The sequence below is a fragment of the Petromyzon marinus genome, chromosome 43, assembly GCF_048934315.1.
Source record: "Petromyzon marinus isolate PM22_M1 ecotype Great Lakes invasive population chromosome 43, UKy_Petmar_22M1.pri1.0, whole genome shotgun sequence".
Taxonomy (NCBI): domain Eukaryota; kingdom Metazoa; phylum Chordata; class Hyperoartia; order Petromyzontiformes; family Petromyzontidae; genus Petromyzon; species Petromyzon marinus.
Window position 1 is genome coordinate 10,316,657 of NC_133709.1, and position 25,436 is coordinate 10,342,092.

The 25,436-nt window shown below is 53.6% G+C and overlaps 1 protein-coding gene across 1 annotated transcript in view; it reads right to left on the bottom strand.

Annotated features, from left to right (window-relative positions):
- The window catches only part of LOC116951368 (uncharacterized), a 117,812-nt gene that overhangs the window by 65,170 nt on the left and 27,206 nt on the right, over positions 1-25,436 (bottom strand). Inside the window, exons 15-22 of the mRNA XM_076073822.1 lie at positions 24,465-24,840; positions 21,110-21,286; positions 16,864-18,472; positions 15,736-15,874; positions 14,500-14,596; positions 8,063-8,621; positions 7,642-7,690; positions 6,556-6,603 (exon numbers count right to left, since the gene is read on the bottom strand). Of these exons, the coding sequence (XP_075929937.1) occupies positions 6,556-6,603; positions 7,642-7,690; positions 8,063-8,621; positions 14,500-14,596; positions 15,736-15,874; positions 16,864-18,472; positions 21,110-21,286; positions 24,465-24,840 (3,054 nt within the window). The remainder of the gene's footprint in view (positions 1-6,555; positions 6,604-7,641; positions 7,691-8,062; positions 8,622-14,499; positions 14,597-15,735; positions 15,875-16,863; positions 18,473-21,109; positions 21,287-24,464; positions 24,841-25,436) is intronic.

The following is a 25,436-nucleotide window of genomic DNA, read 5'->3' on the forward strand; positions in this document are numbered from 1 at the left end:
GAGTGGAGTTTGTATGTTCTCCCCCTATTCTACAGAGTGAGTGGAGTTTGTGTGATCTCCCCCTGTTCTACAGAGTGAGTGAGTGTAGTTTGTATGAATTCCGCCTGTTCTACAGAGTGAGTGAGTGGAGTTGGTGTGATCTCCCCCTGTTCTACAGAGTGAGTGAGTGGAGTTTGCATGATCTCCCTCTGTTCTACAGAGTGAGTGTAGTTTGTATGATCTCCCCCTGTTCTACAGAGTGAGTGGAGTTTGTATGATCTCCCCCTGTTCTGAAGAGTGAGTGAGTGGAGTTTGAGTGATCTCCCCCTGTTGGACAGAGTGAGTGAGTGGAGTTTGTATGATCTCCCCCTGTTCTACAGAGTGAGTGAGTGTAGTTTGTATGATCTCCCCCTGTTCCACAGAGTGAGTGAGTGGAGTTTGTGTGATCTCCCCCTGTTCTACACAGTGAGTGGAGTTTGTATGATCTCCCCCTGTTCTACAGAGTGAGTGAGTGGAGTTTGTGTGATCTCCCCCTGTTCTACAGAGTGAGTGAGTGGAGTTTGTATGATCTCACCTGTTCTACACAGTGAGTGAGTGGAGTTTGTATGATCTCCCCCTGTTCTACAGAGCGAGTGAGTGGAGTTTGTATGGTCTCCCCTGTTCTACACAGTGAGCGAGTGGAGTTTGTATGATCTCCCCCTGTTCTACACAGTGAATGAGTGGAGTTTGTATGATCTCCCCCTGTTCTACACAGTGAGTGAGTGGAGTTTGTATGATCTCCCCCTGTTCTACAGAGTGAGTGAGCGGAGTTTGTATGATCTCCCCGTGTTTTACAGAGTGAGTGAGTGGAGTTCGTATGATCTCCCCCTGTTCTACAGAGTGAGTGAGTGGAGTTTGTATGATCTCCCCCTGTTCTACAGAGTGAGTGAGTGGAGTTTGTGTGATCTCCCCCTGTTCTACACAGTGAGTGGAGCTTGTATGATTTCCCCCTGTTCTACAGAGTGAGTGGAGCTTGTATGATTTCCCCCTGTTCTGCAGAGTGAGTGAGTGGAGTTTGTGTGATCTCCCCCTGTTCTACAGAGTGAGTGAGTGGAGTTTGTATGATCTCCCTCTGTTGGACAGAGTGAGTGAGTGGAGATTATATGATCTCCCCCTGTTCTACACAGTGAGTGAGTGGTGTTTGTGTGATCTCCCCTTGTTCTACAGAGTGAGTGGAGTTTGTATGTTCTCCCCCTATTCTACAGAGTGAGTGGAGTTTGTGTGATCTCCCAATGTTCTACAGAGTGAGTGGAGTTTGTATGATCTCCTCCTGTTCTACACAGTGAGTGAGTGGAGTTCGTGTGATCTCCCCCTGTTCTACAGAGTGAGTAAGTGGAGTTTGTATGATCTCCCCCTGTTCTACAGAGTGAGTGGCGTTTGTATAATCTCCCCCTGTTCTACACAGTGAGTGAGTGGAGTGTGTGTGATCTCCCCCTGTTCTACAGAGTGAGTGGAATTTGTATGATCTCCCCCTGTTCTACACAGTGAGTGAGTGGAGTTTGTGTGATCTCCCCCTGTTCTACAGAGTGAGCGAGTGGAGTTTGTATGATCTCCCCATGTTCTACACAGTGAGTCAGTGGAGTTTGTATGATCTCCCCCTGTTCTACACAGTGAGTGAGTGGAGTTTGTATGATCTCCCCCTGTTCTACACAGTGAGTAAGTGCAGTTTGTATGATCTCCCCCTGTTCTACACAGTGAGTGAGTGGAGTTTGTATGATCTCCCCCTGTTATACAGAGTGAGAAAGTGGAGTTTGTATGATCTCCCCCTGTTCTACAGAGTGAGTGAGTGGAGTTTGTATGTTCTCCCCCTGTTCTACAGAGTGAGTGGAGTTTGTGTGATCTCCGCCTGTTCTACAGATTGAGTGAGTGTAGTTTGTATGATCTCCCCCTGCTCTACAGAGTGAGTGAGTGTAGTTTGTATGATCTCCCCCTGTTATACAGAGTGAGAGAGTGGAGTTTGTATGATCTCCCTCTGTTCTACAGAGTGAGTGTAGTTTGTATGATCTCCCCCTGTTCTACAGAGTGAGTGGAGTTTGTATGATCTCCCCCTGTTCTACACAGTGAGTGAGTGGAGTTTGTATGATCTCCCCCTGTTCTACACAGTGAGTGAGTGGAGTTTGTATGATCTCCCCTGTTCTACACAGTGAGTGAGTGGAGTTTGTATGATCTCCCCCTGTTCTACAGAGCGAGTGAGTGGAGTTTGTATGATCTCCCCTGTTCTACACAGTGAGCGAGTGGAGTTTGTATGATCTCCCCCTGTTCTACACAGTGAATGAGTGGAGTTTGTATGATCTCCCCCTGTTCTACACAGTGAGTGAGTGGAGTTTGTATGATCTCCCCCTGTTCTACAGAGTGAGTGAGCGGAGTTTGTATGATCTCCCCGTGTTTTACAGAGTGAGTGAGTGGAGTTCGTATGATCTCCCCCTGTTCTACAGAGTGAGTGAGTGGAGTTTGTATGATCTCCCCCTGTTCTACAGAGTGAGTGAGTGGAGTTTGTGTGATCTCCCCCTGTTCTACACAGTGAGTGAGTGGAGTTTGTGTGATCTCCCCCTGTTCTACAGAGTGAGTGAGTGGAGTTTGTGTGATTTCCCCCTGTTCTACAGAGTGAGTGGAGCTTGTATGATTTCCCCCTGTTCTGCAGAGTGAGTGAGTGGAGTTTGTGTGATCTCCCCCTGTTCTACAGAGTGAGTGAGTGGAGTTTGTATGATCTCCCTCTGTTGGACAGAGTGAGTGAGTGGAGATTATATGATCTCACCCTGTTCTACAGAGCGAGTGAGTGGAGTTTGTATGATCTCCCCTGTTCTACACAGTGAGCGAGTGGAGTTTGTATGATCTCCCCCTGTTCTACACAGTGAATGAGTGGAGTTTGTATGATCTCCCCCTGTTCTACACAGTGAGTGGAGTTTGTATGATCTCCCCCTGTTCTACAGAGTGAGTGATCGGAGTTTGTATGATCTCCCCGTGTTTTACAGAGTGAGTGAGTGGAGTTCGTATGATCTCCCCCTGTTCTACAGAGTGAGTGAGTGGAGTTTGTATGATCTCCCCCTGTTCTACAGAGTGAGTGAGTGGAGTTTGTGTGATCTCCCCCTGTTCTACACAGTGAGTGAGTGGAGTTTGTGTGATCTCCCCCTGTTCTACAGAGTGAGTGAGTGGAGTTTGTGTGATTTCCCCCTGTTCTACAGAGTGAGTGGAGCTTGTATGATTTCCCCCTGTTCTGCAGAGTGAGTGGAGTTTGTGTGATCTCCCCCTGTTCTACAGAGTGAGTGAGTGGAGTTTGTATGATCTCCCTCTGTTGGACAGAGTGAGTGAGTGGAGATTATATGATCTCCCCCTGTTCTACACAGTGAGTGAGTGGTGTTTGTGTGATCTCCCCCTGTTCTACAGAGTGAATGAGTGGAGTTTGTATGATCTCCCCCTGTTCTACACAGTGAGTGAGTGCAGTTTGTATGATCTCCCCCTGTTCTACACAGTGAGTGAGTGGAGTTTGTATGATCTCCCCCTGTTATACAGAGTGAGAGAGTGGAGTTTGTATGATCTCCCCCTGTTCTACAGAGTGAGTGAGTGGAGTTTGTATGTTCTCCCCCTGTTCTACAGAGTGAGTGGAGTTTGTGTGATCTCCGCCTGTTCTACAGATTGAGTGAGTGTAGTTTGTATGATCTCCCCCTGCTCTACAGAGTGAGTGAGTGTAGTTTGTATGATCTCCCCCTGTTATACAGAGTGAGAGAGTGGAGTTTGTATGATCTCCCTCTGTTCTACAGAGTGAGTGTAGTTTGTATGATCTCCCCCTGTTTTACAGAGTGAGTGGAGTTTGTATGATCTCCCCCTGTTCTACACAGTGAGGGAGTGGAGTTTGTATGATCTCCCCCTGTTCTGCACAGTGAGTGAGTGGAGTTGGTGTGATCTCCCCCTGTTCTACACAGTGAGTGAGTGGAGTTTGTATGATCTCCCCCTGTTATACAGAGTGAGAGAGTGGAGTTTGTCTGATCTCCCCCTGTTCTACAGAGTGAGTGAGTGGAGTTTGTATGTTCTCCCCCTGTTCTACAGAGTGAGTGGAGTTTGTGTGATCTCCGCCTGTTCTACAGATTGAGTGAGTGTAGTTTGTATGATCTCCCCCTGCTCTACAGAGTGAGTGAGTGTAGTTTGTATGATCTCCCCCTGTTATACAGAGTGAGAGAGTGGAGTTTGTATGATCTCCCTCTGTTCTACAGAGTGAGTGTAGTTTGTATGATCTCCCCCTGTTTTACAGAGTGAGTGGAGTTTGTATGATCTCCCCCTGTTCTACACAGTGAGGGAGTGGAGTTTGTATGATCTCCCCCTGTTCTGCACAGTGAGTGAGTGGAGTTTGTATGATCTCCCCCTGTTCTACACAGTGAGTGGAGTTTGTATGATCTCCCCCTGTTCTACAGAGTGAGTGAGTGGAGTTTGTGTGATCTCCCCCTGTTCTACAGAGTGAGTGAGTGGAGTTTGTATGATCTCCCCTGTTCTACACAGTGAGTGGAGTTTGTATGATCTCCCCCTGTTCTACAGAGCGAGTGAGTGGAGTTTGTATGATCTCCCCTGTTCTACACAGTGAGCGAGTGGAGTTTGTGTGATCTCCCCCTGTTCTACACAGTGAATGAGTGGAGTTTGTATGATCTCCCCCTGTTCTACACAGTGAGTGAGTGGAGTTTGTATGATCTCCCCCTGTTCTACAGAGTGAGTGATCGGAGTTTGTATGATCTCCCCGTGTTTTACAGAGTGAGTGAGTGGAGTTCGTATGATCTCCCCCTGTTCTACAGAGTGAGTGAGTGGAGTTTGTATGATCTCCCCCTGTTCTACAGAGTGAGTGAGTGGAGTTTGTGTGATCTCCCCCTGTTCTACACAGTGAGTGAGTGGAGTTTGTGTGATCTCCCCCTGTTCTACAGAGTGAGTGAGTGGAGTTTGTGTGATTTCCCCCTGTTCTACAGAGTGAGTGGAGCTTGTATGATTTCCCCCTGTTCTGCAGAGTGAGTGGAGTTTGTGTGATCTCCCCCTGTTCTACAGAGTGAGTGAGTGGAGTTTGTATGATCTCCCTCTGTTGGACAGAGTGAGTGAGTGGAGATTATATGATCTCCCCCTGTTCTACACAGTGAGTGAGTGGTGTTTGTGTGATCTCCCCCTGTTCTACAGAGTGAATGAGTGGAGTTTGTGTGATCTCCCCCTATTCTTAGTTGTTTCGGTAAAGTCACGTTTATAAAGTCACGTTTTATATATATTTTATTATTTTTTTGTTTCCCTTCAACGTGACTTTACCGAAAGAACTAAGAATATGAATTACTGCAGTCACGAAAACTTTAAATCAAAATTTGATCTCCCCCTTTTCTACAGAGTGAGTGAGTGGCGTTTGTATGATCTCCCCCTGTTCTACAGAGTGAGTGGAGTTTGTATGATCTCCCCCTGTTCTACACAGTGAGTTGAGTTTGTGTGATATCCCCCTGTTCTAAAGAGTGAGTGGAGTTTGTGTGATCTCCCCCTGTTTTACGGAGTGAGTGAGTGGAGTTTGTATGATCTCCCCCTGTTCTACACAGTGAGTGGAGTTTGTATGATCTCCCCCTGTTCTACAGAGTGAGTGGAGTTTGTGTGATCTCCCCCTGTTTTACGGAGTGAGTGAGTGGAGTTTGTGTGATCTCCCCCTGTTCTACACAGTGAGTGAGTGGAGTTTGTGTGATCTCCCCCTGTTCTACAGAGTGAGTGGGGTTTATATGATCTCCTCCTGTTCTACACAGTGAGTGAGTGGAGTTCGTGTGATCTCCCCCTGTTCTACAGAGTGAGTAAGTGGAGTTTGTATGATCTCCCCCTATTCTACAGAGTGAGTGGCGTTTGTATAATCTCCCCCTGTTCTACACAATGAGTGAGTGGAGTGTGTGTGATCTCCCCCTGTTCTACAGAGTGAGTGGAATTTGTATGATCTCCCCCTGTTCTACACAGTGAGTGGAGTTTGTGTGATCTCCCCCTGTTCTACAGAGTGAGCGAGTGGAGTTTGTATGATCTCCCCATGTTCTACACAGTGAGTCAGTGGAGTTTGTATGATCTCCCCCTGTTGTACACAGTGAGTGAGTGGAGTTTGTATGATCTCCCCCTGTTCTACACAGTGAGTGAGTGCAGTTTGTATGATCTCCCCCTGTTCTACAGAGTGAGTGAGTGGAGTTTGTGTGATCTCCTCCAGTTCTACACAGTGAGTGAGTGGAGTTTGTATGATCTCCTCCTGTTCTACACATTGAGTGAGTGGAGTTTCTATGGAAATCGGAGGCAGGGCGGAGTGAGACTATGAAGGCTCTGACCCTAACTATTCCTAATTTGTATTGATAGATTGAAAACTTATTTCTTTTAGAATTCCTTTTTGTGTTTAGTTTGTTTTCCTTCCACCGCACCTCCGACTAGCACGGTTGGCCACGTGCGTTGTGAAAGAAGTTCAACGTACAGTGCTCAATTAACCTGAGTGGTCACCCAAGCTGACAAAAGCATAAACCATTAAAGTCACAGCTACGGAGCGAAAGGACTTCGTCACGTCGTACCCACCAGCCTCTGGACGAGCCGGGAATGTTCTTTCTCCTTCTGGTGCAGGGCCTGCAAAGACAAAGGTTCTTCCGTATAGCCTTAACAGACTGTTGGGGCAAGTGCTGTTAGCGAGCAGATGCACCTACCAAGGCCTGGCACGGCGTACCCGAGCGGGTATTGTAGCCAGCAGAAGCGCTCGCCTTTGTTGCCGATGTGGAAATGCACAGCACCAGGTACTCATTCAAGGCTGAGTTGACCTAGGGGAGGTCTAGCACCGGTTCGAACATTTGTTACTGGTCGCGAGAGGGAAACGGACTCGGGTTCGCCGGAACCCGTGGCGGTGGCGGAGAGTGCTAGTCCACTGCGCCACCGCTCCCCACACGCGAGCAACACGCGCGACACAAACGTTGCACAACGCCGGCCCGTCGTCCCTCGCGGGTCGATAAAATCGGGACAAATTTTACGGGGAGGCAACAAGCGGCCGTCCTGCGCAAGTAATGGGTCCTGCCATGAGATCGTGGAATGTCCACCAATGCGCTGGCTCAGGGCCTGAGAGAGAGAGAGAGAGATGACCGAGCGCTTGCTTAAGCGCGGCGATTCATTCGTTTGGCCGTGCTGGGTGGTGGGGGGTTCTTCTTTATGACCCAAACGTGGCCTTTCTCCCCCACAACTCAACGACAAATCGCGTTGGCCGGTGAGAATACGTCCGCGGGACATCGCCCGTGAGGGTTCATGTCGAGTCTTGCCAAAATAAAATAACTTCATTGGTACCGAGGCCATGCGGGAGGGAGCGTGGCACAGCTTGGCGCCAGCTATCGTCGAGTGCGGTCATGTCGCCAACGTTCTCTGCGGTGAGCAACGACGTCTTTAAAAACAACGGCGCTACTGCGCCTCTCGAAATAAAGTTAACGCCGAGCCGCCTGCAGGTTCCGAGATTCAGCGGTGAACGGGGACAACCACCCACCCTACAACCCGCAGACGTCTCGGAACGGGAGACGGTTAACTGCGACCTCGTCTTCCCAGAAAAACCCTGTGCCGGAGTCGACCCGCCGGGTGTCTCGTCAGCAGGGGTCCGGCCTGCACGCCGATTAAACCATCGTAGCTCACCTTCTCCAGCATCAGCACCCTCTGCTTGTCTTCGCTCGGAGCGTTCTCCCTGCAGCGGGGGGAGACGGCCGGGGTTAGACAGACGAACAAACGCCGTCACTTCCTTCCATCTGCTGGGGCAGCTCCCGCAGGCAACCGCGCGATCGACGCCCAAGAGCCACGTGCGGACAGACAAATATGGGCGAGGCGGCGTGACGTGGGGCGGTGGTGGTGCCTACGCTGCCGCACTTGGCCGCCTGTAATCCAGCACTGCGAAGGCAGCAGCGAGGGGTTGGTGGATCACCGCAGCACAGATGCTGTGAAACTCCCTTCCCGTGGGCGCTGAGGAGGAGCTGCGTGCCCTGGCTCGCCAGGGGAAGGCGGTACAGCAAGTTTGTATGAGATGGAGTGTTGCAAATCCGTTGCGACCCCAACATCTCACCTGAGCGCGACGACACTCGCATCCAACCCATCCCCGGCCATCGCCACCGCCGCCCCATCACCGCCGCCATCACCACCAACACTGTCGCCGCACTCCACGGGGAGGAAGAGGAGAGGCGTACGAGTTCTCTCAGGGGGCACTGCGGCCGACACCACCCCAGCGCCGCCACCACCACCACCACCAGCGCCACCACCACCACCGCCGCCACCACCAGAAGACTCTTTCCTCCCTTCCCTCGCCTCCCCGGCGCCCAGGACGCCGGACGTGAGTCCCCACGCCACGGCCTGCAGCAGGCCCGGGTGCCCCGCCACCGCACTCGTGCCGTGTCCCACCGAGGAGCCGCGGGCCCTGAGCCAGCCTCTGGGTTGCAGTGGCGGCTGTGCCGGCTGTGCCGGCGCCGGCGGCGGCGGCGGCGGCGGCGGTTGTTGTTGCGCCCGAGCTTCGGCGACGTTGGGGGGAGACGGAGAGGCGGCGGCGGCGGCGAGGTCGTGAGTTCCTTTCAAGCGGGCGACGGTCTCCTCCAGGAACGTCTTCTCTGACAGCAGCTTCTCGATGGCCTCTGCGGGGAGGGGCGAGAGGTGAGCGCGGCCGTGCGCAGTGGCGACGGTCGTGCCTCACGGCAACAACGGCCTGGGTTCGATCCCCCTCCCTGTTCTGCAGAGTGCGATTGTATGTTTGTGAGATTGCGTGTGCGAGAGCGTTTCCCCGACAGTCTGTTAAGGATATACGAGGGATCTTTGCCTTTGACTTTGTGAGAGCGTCCGAGCACGAGTGACCCTGAGAGGGAGTGTGAGAGCGTGTGAGTGTGTGCGCGTGGGAGAGCAGCACCTATGGGGAGGGGTGGTGTAGCAGTTAGCGCACTGCGCTAGGAACCTGGCGACCTGGGTTCGATTCGTGCTCACGGCCAACACCGGTGACGATTATATAAAATAGTCCTGGGCCTCCCCAAGGTCGACTCTGCCTCAATTGAGTACCTGGTGCCTTCATAGTCGCTCGTGAACAGCACTAGCCCCAAAATATTGTTCAGGCGAAATGGGGGACATTAGTCTTTGTACATGTGTGTGAGTCTGTGTGTAGCGATTCGCACGCTGCGCTTTAAACTCGGAGACACGAGTTCGATTCCCGCTAATGACCAACACCAGCGACAATTATCTGGACCGGTCCTGGGCCTCCCCCAGGTCGACTAAGCCTCAAATGATAACCTGGTGCAGTGTGTAGTAAACATCGCCACTAAGGAAATACAATTTGACGGGCGTGGTTCTGGCCACCCACCCACTCTCGTGTGCTGTTCCGACCTTCATAGGTGCTCGCTAGCAGCACTTTCCCCAACAGTCTGTTAAGGCTACACGGGGGGTCTTTGTCTTTGTTTTGTGTGGACTATGTTCTCCCCCTTGTTCTGGATGGGTTTCCTCCCATAGCCAAACAGACACACACACAAAGTGGAACTGCTATTGGCTAAGTTGCATCTCCGATCCTGACAAAATCACCTGCAAATCACTCCATAGGCATCACACACACACATCAGCAGCAGCAGCAGCATCGCCCAGCCCTACAGCATAAACCTGGCAGGACCCTCCTGAAAAGGACCCGTTGAGGTTTTCCCGTGTGAACAAAGCATGGCCCCCTGTGAATAAATAATAATAATAAATCAATAATACGATTTTTTTTTTATCAAACCGGAAAACCCCCAGCAATGACTGCCCCCGCTAGTTCACTGGGAGCCAAACACGCTCCGCAATGTATTTAATATTCCTCTTCTCACGGAACCCTTGCTGTTATTTATTAGTTGTTGTTGTCGTCGTTTTTTTTTTCCCACCTCTAGCCGACTCGCGAGGGACGAGACAGCCGAGAAGGGGGGGGGGAGGTTGAACGACGCCGCCCCCCTCCCCTCAACCCCCACCCCCCCCCCCTCAACGCCCACCCCCCCACCTCCCCACCTTGAAAGATTAATGCCGAGCGCGTATTGACGCAGCTGAACCGCAACTGCGCCCGAGGTTGCAGGGGTGGAGGAAGCGCGTGGGAGGGATTCGTCTGTTTGTCGTGGGGGGCTGGGTTTGTTGGGGGGGGGGGGGGGAGGGAGGAGTACGGGGGGGGGGGGGGGCTAGAGGGGAGGAAGATGGAAGGCCGAGGTCAGTAAGGTAGCGTGTGGACGTCAAGATGGGTCGGTCGATAGAAGGGGGCGACCGAGTGCGTGTGTGTGCGTGCCCAGGAGCGCGTGTGTCTGTGTGTGTGTGCGCTCATGTCCAACACCGATGACGATTATTTCAAACGGTCCTGGGCCTCCTCTGGGTCGACTGAGCCTTAAATGAGTACCTGGTGCGGTGTGTAGTCAGCATCGCCACTCGGGAGACAAAGGCGGTTGGGAGTGGTGCTGGCTACCCACCGCCTCGTGTACCATGCCAACCTTCATAAGTGCTACTCACTAACAGGCACTTGCCCCAACAGTCTGTTAAAGGCTATATGGGGATATCTTTGTCTTTGTGCGTGCATGTGCACTTGTGTACATGCCCGTGTGCGCATTATGCAGCGAAGAGCAGTGGCTGAGCGGTCAGCGCGCTGCGCTAAGAACCTGCTGGCCCGAGTTCCATTCCTGGCCATGTCAAAAGGCATCAGGGATGACTCTCTGAGAACCGGTTCCGGACCTTAAGAGTTGGGACTTGCCGAACTGTCATCATCATGATCATCGCCACCATCACCAGCCATTGTCTATCAACTGGTAGATGTAGGCCTCCACTGTCGCCATCCCTCACGGTCAAGCGCTGCTACGATCCATCACCCCGCCCTTCCCCGCACATGAACTGCGATTTCAGCGCTCTCCCCTCCCCTGACTTCCGTTCCGTCACCAGCGTCACCCCATCGTCCGTCGCCCAAGTGCACGATTATTGCACTTGACGCGTAGGGCTTTCACTGCCAATATCGTTCACGATAAAGCATTTTTGGGGTTAGATCGCTTCAATGTAACTGTGTCGTTCACCCACCGCCGCCCTCCGATTCTCACGGCTGTCCAAGTATGGCGCAAAAGAAGTTCAACATACATAGGGCACCAGGTAAGGACCACTAAGCTGTAAAGCTATTTTACAGAAGCGACCCGGCCACAAATGATAGCTCAACGAAGCGGCTCGTCACGTGGAAATTTATAGCAGCCAAATACTCAGAAATGCGTGACGTTGATTCTGAATGTGGAGGAAAAAACTGGAGACATGGATAAAAAATCCACGCGACCAAGGGAAGAGAGACACGCAAACTCCAAATAAACAGGTGTCAGGGTCGGAATCGAACCCACAACCTCATGTATACGAGGCGAGGTTGTTAACATCTCGCTACCGTGGCACCCACAACCCAGCGGACCCCGCATGGCCTTCTGGGAGGACGTCATTTCAACAGGTTACAGTAATAAGCCTCTATGTAAATCCAAATCTCATGACTAATTATTATTAATATTAATAATCATTATTATTTGCAATGCAACATGTAGCGACGCAGTGCCCCATACACAAATACGAAGGAGACATCACGGCGATACGCTACATCTGAAGCTTTCGTGACTGCAGGAATCCATACTCACTGGTTCTTTCGGTAAAGTCACGTGGGTATAAAATGAAATAAATCACGACGGACGCTTGTGTTGCGCCCGAAACGTCGTGATTTATTTTATACCTACGTCACTTTACCGAAAGAACCAAAGAGTGTGGCGATACGCTGCTTCGCTGCTCCCGACGCGGTGGTCTGCTGGCTTTGACCACCCGAGTGTGAAATTGCGGCTGTTTGCTCTGCATCTACGTCGGCCGTACGACATAAAGATGAATACAAAAATACCCAGCGGTGGCCAAACCCCGAAGAACAAGGAAGCTCTCAGCGGTCACCGGCAGACCGCGTCTCCGACACGGCCATTGTGTAGCACCGCCGCGACCCCCGCGAGCCGCCCTCCCAACCCCACCCCTGGTGGGGGCATTAATTATCTCATTAACGAGCGCCGCTCACCGTCAATATTGAACCAAGCGCGTGGATTAACCGCTCCCGCCCAACGCAAATGGCAGGCCCTGCAGAGTTCACCATCACCGCTTGGCGCAGCAGGGGTTCGGTGGAGTGGTTGGGGGGGGGGGGGGGGTTGTTAGCCTCGCTCGTTCAGTTGCTGAGGTCAGGGCCCCCCTCCCGCCAAGGACCCCCGCCCCAGGGCCCCCCCCCCACCAAACCACCTAAGCCTCAAAACGTCATAAGGCCAGCGACAATCAGCTAAGGGTTGTTAACAAGCTTCGTGAGTTGAACGAGGTTGTTGTTTTTGTTGGTGTGATTATATTATAAGAGCTTGGTGAAAGATGCCGATGGGAGGGAATTCCAAAGTGGAGCAGTATGAGTGGGAAGAAGCAGAAAGAGTGTTGTTGTGACCTGCAGTGTGGTGAGTGAGTTGGGATGAGTAGGTGGGTGAGTGGGGGGGGGTGAGTGTGTGAGTGGGCGGTTGAGTGTGTTGCTGTGACCTACGGTGTGGTGAGTGAGTGGGTGAGTAGATGGTTGAGTGTGTTGTTGTGACCTGCGGTATAGCGAGTGAGTGGGTGAGTGGGTGGGTGAATGAATGAGTGACAGGTTGAGTTCGTGTGCGAGTGGGTGAGTGTGTGGGTAGGTGGAGTGGGTGAGTGGTCGGTTAAGTGTGTGAGTTGTTGTGTCCTGCAGTGTAGTGAGTGTGTAAGTGAATGGGTGAGTACGTGGGTGAATGTGTGGGTGATTGAGTGCATGGGTGTGAGTGTGTTGCTGTGATCTGCAGTGTGGTGGTTGAACAAAGTGTGGTGGATGAGACGACTTAGTCGGACGAATCTGTGCTTTGCACAGCGGTGGTCGTTGTTGGGACTGAAAGGAGACTGCTGTCATCTTTCTCCGGTCTCTGCAGTGTTTCTCTTCACAACAGAAATATCACCGCCGTTTTTCTCTCTCCGGTGAATTTGGAGTTTGCGTGTCTCTCTCCGCACGTGGTCACAATGAGCCACTTCACCGAGCGATCACTTGTGGGCAAGTCAGTTCTGAAAAAGAACTACACAGCTCAGTGGGCCTTAGTTGGCAACATGTGCGTACGTATGTTGAACATCTTTTGCCACCGTACACAGCCAACCGTGCTCATCGGCGGTGCGGCGGGGGGGAAAGGGCCACAAACTAAACGCAAAAAGCAGTTCTAAAGAAATTAATTTGTAAATCTAGAAAGAAAAAAAATCGAAATCTAGTTAGGGTCAGGGCCCTCTGCAGTCTTGCTCTGCGCTGCTTCCGATTTCCCACTGGTGCGGGAGGCGCCAGCGAGCTATTTGGCTCTTAATAATAGGGGTTTTTTTCCCCTTTTTTCTGGCAACAAAACTGAAACCTTTTTTTACAAGGATTCATGTTACTGCATTAACCACAATACCTGCAGTCAAAATGCAAACAAAAAACATAATTACTCATTGGTTTTTTCGGTAAAGTCACGTATGACGTATGTAGAAATACAATAAAATTATATTAAAACAACAAACAATCACGACGTTTAGATCACAACGCAAGCGATCTTCATCAGGTGTTGTGATCGAAACGTCGTGATTGTTTTTTGTTTTAATATAATTTTATTGTATTTCTACATACTTGACTTTACCGAAAAAAAAACAATGAGTAATTTTATGCAGTCACGAAAGCTTTTATACTTTATTAAAAAAACATAATATGATAATATATGCATTGTCATTGAAACTGATTGGTCCACACCAAGGGACGGCTTTCTTTTGAGCCTCGACCCAATTGGTGCTCGACCAGATGACGCCAAAAGGGGAAAAACCTATTAATATATTTTGGTACTGGCAAAGGAGGTCTAATGATGTAGATGCTCACCCCGAGCCCTCATTACTTTGATAGTGCATTGTCTTTGGGCTGTACGCCTTTTGGTGTCATCTGGTCGAGCACCAATTGGGTCGAGGCTCAAAAGAAAGCCGTCCTTTGGTGTGGACCAATCAGTTTCAAGGACAATGCATATATTATCATAGTATGTTTTTTGTTTGCATTTTGACTGCAGGTATTGTGGTTAATGCAGACATGAATCCTTGTAAAAAGGTTTCAGTTTTGTTGCCAGAAAAAAGGGGAAAAACCCTATTATTACATTATGGTACTGCCAAAGGAGGTCTAATGATATATGGCTCTTTTTCAGAAGCGACCTGGCTATCACAAATGATAGCTCAACGAAGTTGCTTATCACGTGGAAATTTATAGCAGCCCAAATACTCTAAATGCGTGACGTTTATTCTAAATGCGGAGGGAAAAACCGGAGGACCCAGAGAAAGATCCAAGTGCCCACGGAGAGACAGAGAGAGAGAGAGACACGCAAACTCCAAATATACAGCAGGCGTCAGGGTCGCGTGGATACGGGGGCCCACCCGGGCCTTGACGACGGTGGGGCACGCGACGGCAGCCGTCTGCTCGGGGGGGGTCACCTTTGTCACGGTCGTGTTGCTCGAGGAGCCTCTGCAGCTTCTCGCCCAGCTCCGTGATCACCTTCCCCTTGATGAGCCTCTCCCCCCCGGCGGAGCCCTACTCAATCCGCACCGCCACGCACAACAACAACGACGACGACGACGACGACGATGAGCGTCGGGAGCATTCGAAACTGCATTCGTGAAAGCGTTTACGCAACCGTCTTACGGCGTACGGATCGGAGAAATGGACGTTCGCGAAGAAAACGGGAGCCGGTCGCGAAAACAAAACTGAAGAGCACGCGCCAAGAAGTGTGGGCAGGAGTTGGGCTCGCAATTGGTTGCGATCGCAATTAATTGCGATCGCAACCAATGTTAAGAAAAGTGAGTGGGCTTGGGCAGGACACGTCGCGGCTGGACTGCGGTGGTTACACGGCGCATGCGGCTGGCTCTCAAGCCCTCCTCGTGCAGAGTCCTGGGTCTAGACGCCATCGGGAGAAAAAAAAAAACACCGGCTCGAAAGTCCTCCCGCTAAAGAGTCCTGGTCGAGAGTGCTGGGTCCCCTCTGGAGGAAAGTACCAAGTCTCCAGCCACTAGGCGACCTCTAGAAAATACAGTAGACTCTCGATTATCCGTGCTAATGACGGGGAGGATTACCGCAGATAATTCAAAATTGCAGAAAATCCAAATATAACCATCTTACGCAGATCTCTATTCCAAAAACCACTAATATAGGTATAAATTAAGAACCAATCCCAACGATCTAAAGCGCGTGCTCAATGATAACACGTTCCTGCTCCTGTGCAGAAGACTCTGCCCACTAAGTGGATAGCCGAGCCACGCCAATCAAAATCCATCAAACTCCGCCCACTGTTGTAAAGATATGCAACTACTATACTAGTTACAAATAAAATAAAATAAAGCAAATCACGACGTTTCGATCGCAACACAAGCGGTCGTCATCAGGCAACTACTATACTGTAGAGGCGATCACGTGCATTTCGGATTAACCGGAACATAAATTTGCTCAGTTTCAGCACGTGAATTGTGTTAAACATTTCCCAAGTATAACAATGTATAACTGTTTTTATAGATTATTAATTTGGGCTGAAGGGAAAGTCCATGAGTTTTTCATTTACGTCAAAATCTCAGGTGCGCAGTTACTCCGCAAATCAGATGAATCGCACGCGGATAATCGAGGGTCGACTGCGCATGGAGGTGACTTTGCAAGGCCACGGAAACAGCAGAGGGCATCACCTGCGGCTCGCTAGACGCCCCGGCCTTGAGCCCCCTTTCTGCTGCAGTTATCAGGCCCTGCTGCTGCTGCTGCTGGTGCTGCTGATGACGCCCCGCTTCGCTCCCCGCCGTCTTGAGCGCCACCCCGACCGGCTTCTCTCTACAAGAGCGGCAGACGTGACAAGGGGCCAGGGACAGGCATGGATACGGCAGAGTTTCCGCGTAAACATACAGATATCCGTTTCCGTAGCCAACACTACAAAAACACAGTGAGCCCATTGAGTTTTGCATCTTAGCCCTTTTCCCGTTCCGGTGACGTACGTGTACGTCATCAGTTCTTTAACCCTTTCGCGATTCAAAGAAAGGTTTAATGAGCTGGTTAGCGAGTACTTCATTGGAACGGACTCAGAAGAAAAACTAAAGTAAAATAACCTTATCAGTACCGAGGCTCCCGCAAGGCCATGCGGGAGGACGTGTGGCATGGTTTGCCGCCGGCTATCGTAGTGTGCGGCGGTCGTGCCGCCTCAGTTATCTGCGGTGAGTAACAATGTCTTTAGAAAACAATGGCGCTACTACGCCCCCCCCCAAATAAAATTAACGCCAAACCGCTTTGCGCGTTCCGAGATTCAGCAGCGGTGAACGGGGGACCCCGACCCACCCTTGCAACTTGCAGACGTTTCAGAACGGGACAGGGTTAATGAGCTGGTTACGTTTTTGGGGCACGGCCCTTCACAACCCAAAATATCCCCGAGCATCCCGAGGATGCTCGATGCAGCTTCAAGCGGAACGTCGCATACCCGGCTGCTAAATCTGACACTGCGCACGACGGGGTCGTGTGTGAGCAGCCACCGCCCCGGTGTGAATGTTTACATGTCACTCACTTCAGGCCCAAGTCATCCTAGGGGAGGCCCAGCGCCGGACTGGTTCAGGCATTCGTCACGGATGTTGGCCCAGAGCGGGGGATTGAACCCAGGTGACCGGGTTCATTGCACAACGCGGTAAACCACTGGTGCACAAGCACATCTCTCGGCTATGAAGAAGGGCCATTCCCAGAAACAAAATATTATTTATATATATTTTATCGTTCAGTGTCTCGCTGTCATTGCTGGACGGTTTGAGCTGTTGCTTCAAGTTGGCAGGGTCACTCACCTCCGCCTCCCCCTGGAAGCCTCGCGAGACCTCCACTCCACGTCCAGCACCCCCTCCTGGAGCTCCACGGTGAGACCTCCTGCCTCCTCCCCCTGCTCCTCCAGCCGCTGGGCCCTCGTTTCTGCCTGGCGGAGCTCCGCGGTGAGCCGCGCCACCTCCGCCTCGTGGCAGCTCAGTAGCTCGGCGACGGCCAGCTCCCGCTCATGCTCCAGCAGCGCTGCCAGGCCGTGCAGGCTCGCCTCCCGCTCCGCGGCCCTGTCGGCGAGCTCCGCTTGCAGCTCGTGCCGTCTCTCAGTCTCGTCGGCGAGCGCCGTCACCAGCTCGCGGTGCGCTTTGACCTCGTGAGCGAGGTCTGCCTCCAAAAGAATTCTCCTGTTGGTCTCCTGGGCGAGGCCTACCGCCAGGCCGCGCGACCTCTCGGCCTCCTGGGTGAGCTCCGTCTCCAGGCTCACTCTCGTCTCGGCCTCCTGAACGAGCTCCGCCTCCAGGTTACGTCTTCTTTCCGTCTCCCGGGCAAGCTCCACCATTAGGCCCGTCCTCTTCTGCGCTTCCTCAGCGAGCTTCGTGTCAAGAGCTTTGCGACTCTCGGCCTCCTGGATGAACTCCATTTCCAGGTGTTCTCGCCTCTTGGTCTCCTTACTGAGCATCGTTTCCAGGGTCTGGCTTCTCTCGGTCTCCTGGGTGAGCTCTGCTGTCAAGCCTTGGCGCCTGTCGGTCTCCTCGGCAAGCTGCGCTTCCAGGCCCACTGTTTTCTTGGATTCATCAGAGAGCTTCGTCTCAAGCGCTCGGCGCTTTTGAGCCTCTAGGGCAAGCTCCGTCTCCAGGCCTACTCGCCTCTCAGCCTCCTGGACAAGCTCTGTCTCCAGGCCAACTCTCCTCTCGGCCTCCCGAGCGAGCTCCTTCTCCAGGCTCATTCTCTTCCCAGCATCCTCGGAAAGCTCCGTCTCCAGGCCTACTCGCCTCTCAGCCTCCTGGACAAGTTCCGTCTCCAAGCCTACCCTCCTCTCGGCCTCCTGGGCAAGCTCTGATTCCAGAAAATGCCTCCTTTCACTCTCCAACACGAGCTCCTTCTCCAGGCTCACTCTCTTCTCAGCTTCCTGAGTGAGCTCCGTCTCCCAGCCCACCCTCCTCCCAGTCTCCTGGACGAGGTCAGTCTCCAAGCTCATTCTCCTCTCGGTCTCCCGAGCGAGCTCTTTCTCCAGGCCTACTCTCCTCTCGGTCTCCTGAGTGAGCTCCGCTGCCAGCCCACGGTGCTTCTTGGCCTCCTGGGTAAGCTCTACTTCCAGGCTCAGTTTCCTCTCAGCCTGCTGAGCGAGCAGCACCTGCTGACTGTTCCTCCTCTGTGCCTCCTGGGCAAGCTCCACCCTCAGGCCTTGACACCTCTCGGCCCCCTCGGCGAGCTCCGTCTCCAGATCGCTTCTCCTCTCGGCCTCCTGGGCGAGCTGCACCTCGAGCCCTCGAACCCTCTCAGCCTCACAGGTGAGCTCCGCATCCAACCCACACCCCCTCACCTCCTCCTGCTCTTCTCGTTGTTGCTGCTGTAGTTGAGCCAGATGATGCGAGGGGTCAACGAGAGGTCGCCTCTCCACGCCGTTAGCGCTCGTGCTGTCTGCAAATGAATCATTTGGCGGGACCCCGGGGGTCCCGCAAAAATCAGGTCAATAATTATCATTTTTCAGTCCGCTCGCCAACAAGTACTTTTCGATCCCCGCCGATGGCCTCGACTACTACCCAGCCATCCCGCCCAATCTCGTCGCCGAGTTGGACGACGACAGCAACGCGCCGCCCGCCCAGACTCGCCGCGCCAACAACAAGCGCCAGCAGGCGGCGATGGACACGATGGGCGCCACCCCACCGGCCAAACGCAAGCCCCGGGGGGCGTCCGCTGCAGTCGCGCGCGGCGACGACGCCCTCCGGTCAGCCGTCGATCCTCAGCTTCTTTGCCAAGGCGAGCCCGCCCCCCCCCCCCAGCCAGTGAATTTAACGTGTTTATGTAATTTTTCAACTTTTTACGAAACTTAGTGTCCCCGAGTAGCTCTCGACGAGGCCAATCGATTGACCACTAGAGTTTTGTTGTTGTCGGTAAGGCAACCAGACTCATGTCGCTACGCGGGTTGTCCAACCCCGGGGCAGTGATGGGACCCCGGGGTCCCGCCAGTTGCTTCAAATTTCAATTATTCAACAACAACAAGGAGGAGGAATCATGCCAACGCGTGGAGTCTGCAATTCAATTTCCCCGGGAAGTTAAACTCATTTAAAATATTTTTAATTTTCCCAGGTAAGGCCCACTGAGCTATATAGCTCTTTTTCACACGCGACCTCTACGCTGCCATTCCGTCACCAGTGTCACCCCATCGTCCGTCGCCAAAGTGCATAATTATTGCACTTGACGCGTAGGCTTTCACGACCAATATCGTTCACAATAAAGCGTTTTTGGGGTTAGATCGCGTAAATGTAACTGTGTCCTGCACCCACCGCCACCCTCCGATTTGCACGGTTGGCTACGTATGGTGCGAAATAATTTCAACTTACATAGGATGCCATGTAAGTGCTAATGGGCTATATAGCTCTTTTTCAGAAGCGACCCAGTCAAAAAAATAGCTCAACGAAGTGGCTTATCATGTGGAAATGCATAGCAGCCTAATAATCTAAACGCACGTTTCTAAATGTGGAAAACCGGAGGATCCGGGGACAAATCCCCACGACTACGGGGAGAACATGCAAACTCCAAATATAGAGGGGGTAGGGTCGGGATGGAACCGACGACCTCCTGTAAACCAGGCGAGGTAGTTAACATCTCGCCACCGCGGCACCCCTAGTATTTAATGAGCGAAAATAACGATGGGGACGTAGCCGCAGTGTGATGGTTAACGCACTGGGCCTCAGTCCAAAGACCGCCGGTTCGAGTCCATCTACCAGCGCGCGTCCTCCGAACTGACGGTGCGAGTCTCTAAACTCCGCCCGGCAGTATAAGCGGGCACACACTACGATCGTTCGATCGGCAGCTCGCGTGGGGGTGGTGGAAAGCGTGCGTACTTCCACATATTCAAAGACGCCTGGCCAGCTATGGGGGCGGCACTCTGCCAAGCTCCATCGGGTGGAGTCCGTTCCCACCGGAAGTGGATGTGAGCGGGCAACTGCTGCCGGGCTACACTCTTATCGCAACCACTACCACCCCCCCTTTGCGAGGAGGGGCAATGGCCAAAGCTCCAATCGCCAAGCGATGCCGAAATTTAATGTTAAGCAACACCAGCCATGATCAATCCACCGCCAGATGCGACAGAACCTTCTCCCTCTTCTTTCTCCTTCTAAAAGTCTCCCCGACGTTCATCCCGACTTGCGCTAACGGCGTCGCCGCGGGACGAAGAATCCCTCCCCTGGGGGCTACAGGTACTCTGAGGCCCCCCAGTGATATTTTCAAAAGGAAAGCAAAGTTCAAGAAAAAGAACAATGTATTTTTACAAGGCTAACAGCAAATAAAATTCAGCATTCAGAAACGAAATAACTTTTCACTTCATCTCTGGAGGCCCTCCAGCTGACGGAGGCCCCTGGGCTGCCGCCCCTGAAGCGTCCATGCTTGAATCCGGCCCTGGGTTGCGACTCCCTTTCGGTGTCACAGAACGGAACACACGGAAGAGCTGCACAAACTGCCCCTCCACATTAAGCGGTCCCCTTCGCTCACTAGTTCGCGCTCCTCACTCAAAACTCACTTATTGTTAGCACCTAGCTCACCCCACGACCACCCTTAATCTTCCCCTCACTGTTCCCTCTTCCCATTCTCATCACGTGGACATCACTCATTAACCCCAATCACTCAATCCAATCATCATCATTTACCGTCATCCATTTCGCTTTCACCGAATTCACGCATCACAGGTTTCGCCCATTGCTTCCTCTCATCTACCTCATTCACCTCATCTCCGCCATTACATGCATGTGTACCGTTGTTGATTCTTTAAGTGACACTCTGCTCCACACAAAACGGTCTACAGAAGCGAATATCACAGAGCTACCTCCGAGATCCCTTCTTCAAGGGACCTCTAAGTCCGTACACAGCAAAGGGGAACCCATTCCTATCGACCCACTCTGCATATGAGAGGAACGTTCATGGCACGGCAGCCAAACGGACACACCTGTAATTCTCAAGAGCTGTCATTTATCCAGATCGAAAGCGGCGGACCATACTTTTTTTTTTTAACACTTGACGGGCATTTTTTTTTTTTCATGGTGCATCCATCGCGCTGACCTGAGTTCGACTCCTGGTGTGCCGGCAGGGCCTCCTCCAGGCGCCGGCGGGCGTCGGCGAGCAGGCCGGCGAGCTGGCGCCCGTCGCTGCGCACCTGCTCTCCGAGCCCGGCCAGCTCCCGGCGCACTCCGGCCGTCGATGCCCGCAGCGCGGTGAACGCCGCCGCGCACCCTCGGCCTGCAGAGGTGGGCACGGCGCCAGCGCGTCAATGACAGCAATAACGACGTTCGTCGCCGCTCAACGCCGCCGCCTTTGTCGCCGCTCGCGCCGACCGAGACTCGCAATCGCCGAGTTAACCAACGGGGTGCCACGGTGGCCAGGAGATGTTGACTACCTCGCCCGGTGTACAGGAAGTCGTGGGTTCGATCCCGACCCTGACGCCTGCGGCTGTATATTTGGAGTTTGCGTGTCTCTCTCTCTCTCTCTCCCCGTGGTCGCGTGGATTTTTCTCCGGGTCCTCCGGTTTTTCCCTCCACGTTTAGAATCAACGTCACACGTTTAGAGCATTTGGCTGCTATATAAATTTCCACGTGATGAGCCGCTTCGTCATTTATGACGGCCAGGTCACTTCTGAAGAAGCGTGATACAGCTCAGTGGGCCTGAGCTGGTAAAATAAAAAAAAGTTTTAGCTTAGTTTAAAAGCTGGAGGTCAGCGGGAGCCAAGCGGCCGTGAAGAACCGGCGCTAACCAACAATTGCCCGAGCTTTGTGGTCCTCAGGATATGAATATACATACATGTGATTTCAGACAATGAATGAGTTGTTTATGCATGTGTAAGGAAGCCAGAGCACCCGGATGAAAAACCACAAGTGCGAAGGGGCAACACTCTATCCCAGGGGTCGGAAACCTGCTGCTCCGGAGCCGCACGCGGCTCTTTGGCTGCCCCCTAGCGGGTCTTTGGCTGCCCCTAGCGGATCTTTGGCTACCCCTAGCGGGTCTTTGGCTACCCCTAGCGGCTCTTTGGCTACCCCTAGTGGGTCTTTGGCTACCCCTAGCGGCTCTTTGGCTACCCCCTAGCGGGTCTTTGGCTACCCCTAGCGGGTCTTTGGCTGCCCCAAACGGGTCTTTGGCTACCCCTAGTGGGTCTTTGGCTACCCCTAGCGGCTCTTTGGCTGCCCCTAGCGGATCTTTGGCTGCCCCTAGCGACTCTTTGGCTACCCCCTAGCGGCTCTTTGGCTGCCCCTAGCGACTCTTTGGCTGCCCCCGAGCGGGTCTTTGGCCACCCCTAGCGACTCTTTGGCTACCCCCTAGCGGCTCTTTGGCTGCCCCTAGCGGCTCTTTGGTTGCCCCTAGCGGCTCTTTGGCTGCCCCTAGCGGCTTTTTGGCTGCCCCCCTAGCGCCTCTTTGGCTGCCCCTAGCGGCACTTTGGCTACCCCCTAGCGGCTCTTTGGCTGCCCCTAGCGGCTCTTTGGCTACCCCCTAGCGCCTCTTTGGCTACCCCCTAGCGGCTCTTTGGCTACCCCCTAGCGGGTCTTTGGCTGCCCCTAGCGCCTCTTTGGCTGCCCCCTAGCAGCTCTTTGGCTACCCCTAGCGGCTCTTTGGCTGCCCCTAGCGGCTCTTTGGCTGCCCCTAGCGACTCTTTGGCTACCCCCTAGCGGCTCTTTGGCTGCCCCTAGCGGCTCTTTGGTTGCCCCTAGCGGCTCTTTGGCTGCCCCTAGCGGCTCTTTGGCTGCCCCCCTAGCGCCTCTTTGGCTGCCCCTAGCGGCTCTTTGGCTACCCCCTAGCGCCTCTTTGGCTGCCCCTAGCGGCTCTTTGGCTGCCCCTAGCGGCTCTTTGGCTACCCCCTAGCGGCTCTTTGGCTGCCCCTAGCGGCTCTTTGGTTGCCCCTAGCGGCTCTTTGGCTGCCCCTAGCGGCTCTTTGGCTGCCCCCCTAGCGCCTCTTTGGCTGCCCCTAGCGGCTCTTTGGCTACCCCCTAGCGCCTCTTTGGCTACCCCCTAGCGGCTCTTTGGCTACCCCCTAGCGGGTCTTTGGCTGCCCCTAGCGCCTCTTTGGCTGCCCCCTAGCAGCTCTTTGGCTACCCCTAGCGGCTCTTTGGCTGCCCCTAGCGGCTCTTTGGCTGCCCCTAGCAGCTCTTTGGCTACCCCCTAGCGGCTCTTTGGCTGCCCCCTAGCGGCTCTTTGGCTACCCCCTAGCGGCTCTTTGGCTACCCCTAGCGGCTCTTTGGCTGCCCCTAGCGGATCTTTGGCTGCCCCTAGCGGCTCTTTGGCTACCCCTAGCGGCTCTTTGGCTACCCCTAGCGGATCTTTGGCTACCCCTAGCGGCTCTTTGGCTACCCCTAGCGGATCTTTGGCTGCCCCTAGCGGGTCTTTGGCTGCCCCTAGCGGGTCTTTGGCTGCCCCTTGCGGCTCTTTGGCTACCCCCTAGCGGCTCTTTGGCTACCCCTAGCGGCTCTTTGGCTGCCCCTAGCGGATCTTTGGCTGCCCCTAGCGGCTCTTTGGCTACCCCTAGCGGCTCTTTGGCTGTGGTGACATCACCGTCACTTGGTGACGAATGGCAGGTATTGGTATCATCTTCAGTGGGGAGCGGTAGTGTAGCGGTTAGCGCGCTGCTGTGCTACGAACCTGGCGACCCGAGTTCGATTCCTGCTCACGGCCAATACCAGTGACAATTATCTGAACCGGTCATGGGCCCCCCCCCCTCCCCATGGTCGACTTGGCCTCAAATGAGTACCTGGTGCGGTGTGTACATATCGCCACTAGGGAGACAAAGGCGGCCGGGCATGGTGCTGTCCACCCAACCCCTCATGTGCCGTGCTGGCCTTCGTAGGTGCTTTGTCTTTGCATCATCTTTATAACTGACATCATTATCACGACTGCGTATGTGTGTGTATGAGTTTGACTGTGAGCCTCCGACACTTCATGCGGAGTTCACTTAGCCTGGCACAAGCGCTGTGGTGACGTCACCGCCACTCAGTGGTGAATGGCGACTGTTGTTGTTGTGTTTATCTGGTAGCAGGGTGGCACAGTGGAAACCGCTCGTGCCTAAAAGCGAGAATGGACCTCAGTTCGATTCCCGACTAGGGCAACTTTCCGCGTGGGGATTGTTTGTTCTACCCCTGTTTTGTGTGGGGTTTTCCTCAGTTTATAGTTTCATCTCCAGAGCTAAATAAACCATGACATGTAAACGGAATTTTGACCAAACCTGCCAATGCTGGGAAATTCCACTGCAAAATCACTCAAATGGGATTGCACATCAGCAGAAGCAGCAGCAGCAGCGGCTACATTCCCCCACCAGCTACTGCCAAAACACTTGGGAGGACCCTCTTTGAGACTCTGGGCAAGCTTTCCTGGGTAAACAAGTGTGATGATAATAATAATAATCAGAAAAGATCTACACACGAACGAGTAGACGCACCTCGAGCAACGCAGGTCCTCGAGCGAACGTCGGACCGAGTCGACGGCGACGACCAAGAGTCGGGGCGAGGCGAGGACAAACGCGAATCGCCCGTCGCTCCATCGCCGCCATCGCCACCGCCATCGTCATCGCCATCGCCATCGCCGCCCTCCCTCCGCATCCGTCGCTGGCTGTCGATGGCATTGATGACGGACGCGTACAGGGATTCAACCACCGCGCCCGGGCTCTGCAGGAGGCCCGCCGATCGGGGGCTGATGGCCTGGGCGGCGGCCGCGGTTGACGTCGCTGCGGTCGCCGCGGCCGCGGTCGACGCTGCGGTGGAAACCGGTGGGTGCGTCTCCGCCGCTGGGTGGTTGATCGTCTCGAAGTCGAACACCTGCCGCAAGCGACGACGACACAGGTGAGCGGGCGGGCGGGCGGGTAAGGCGGGAGAGCGCAAGACCGTGACCCTTTGGATCGGAGCTCCAATCCTGGTTAACAACACCGTAGAGACACCCGCGAGCCGGACCCACTTCTCTCAGAGCGGCCGTCAGTAGACGCTGTAACGTCGCTCGGGGGAGAATTTCAAATTTGACAAAAATGTGTGGGATCGCGCACATAGCACCCCCCCCGCCCCGCCCCCCCCCCCCCCATCGTGCCAAACGAACGAGCCGCGGCACAACCCGAAAACGCATGGGAGAGGAGACATACAGGAGACAGCCGGTCGACACGGAGGGGACACGGAAGAGGCAGGCATTAGACATGCAGGAGACACAGAGGAGACACGCAGGAGATATGGGGGAGACAGGGATTCAACCACCGCGCCCGAGCTCTGCAGGAGAATAGCAAGAGACGCGCAGGAGACAAGGAGACAAGAAGGAGACATGCAGGAGACGCGCAGGAGACATGCAGGAGACAGGCAGGAGACACACAAGAGACAGAAGACCAGCAGGAGACCAGCAAGAGACACGTAGAAGACAATCGATACGAGAC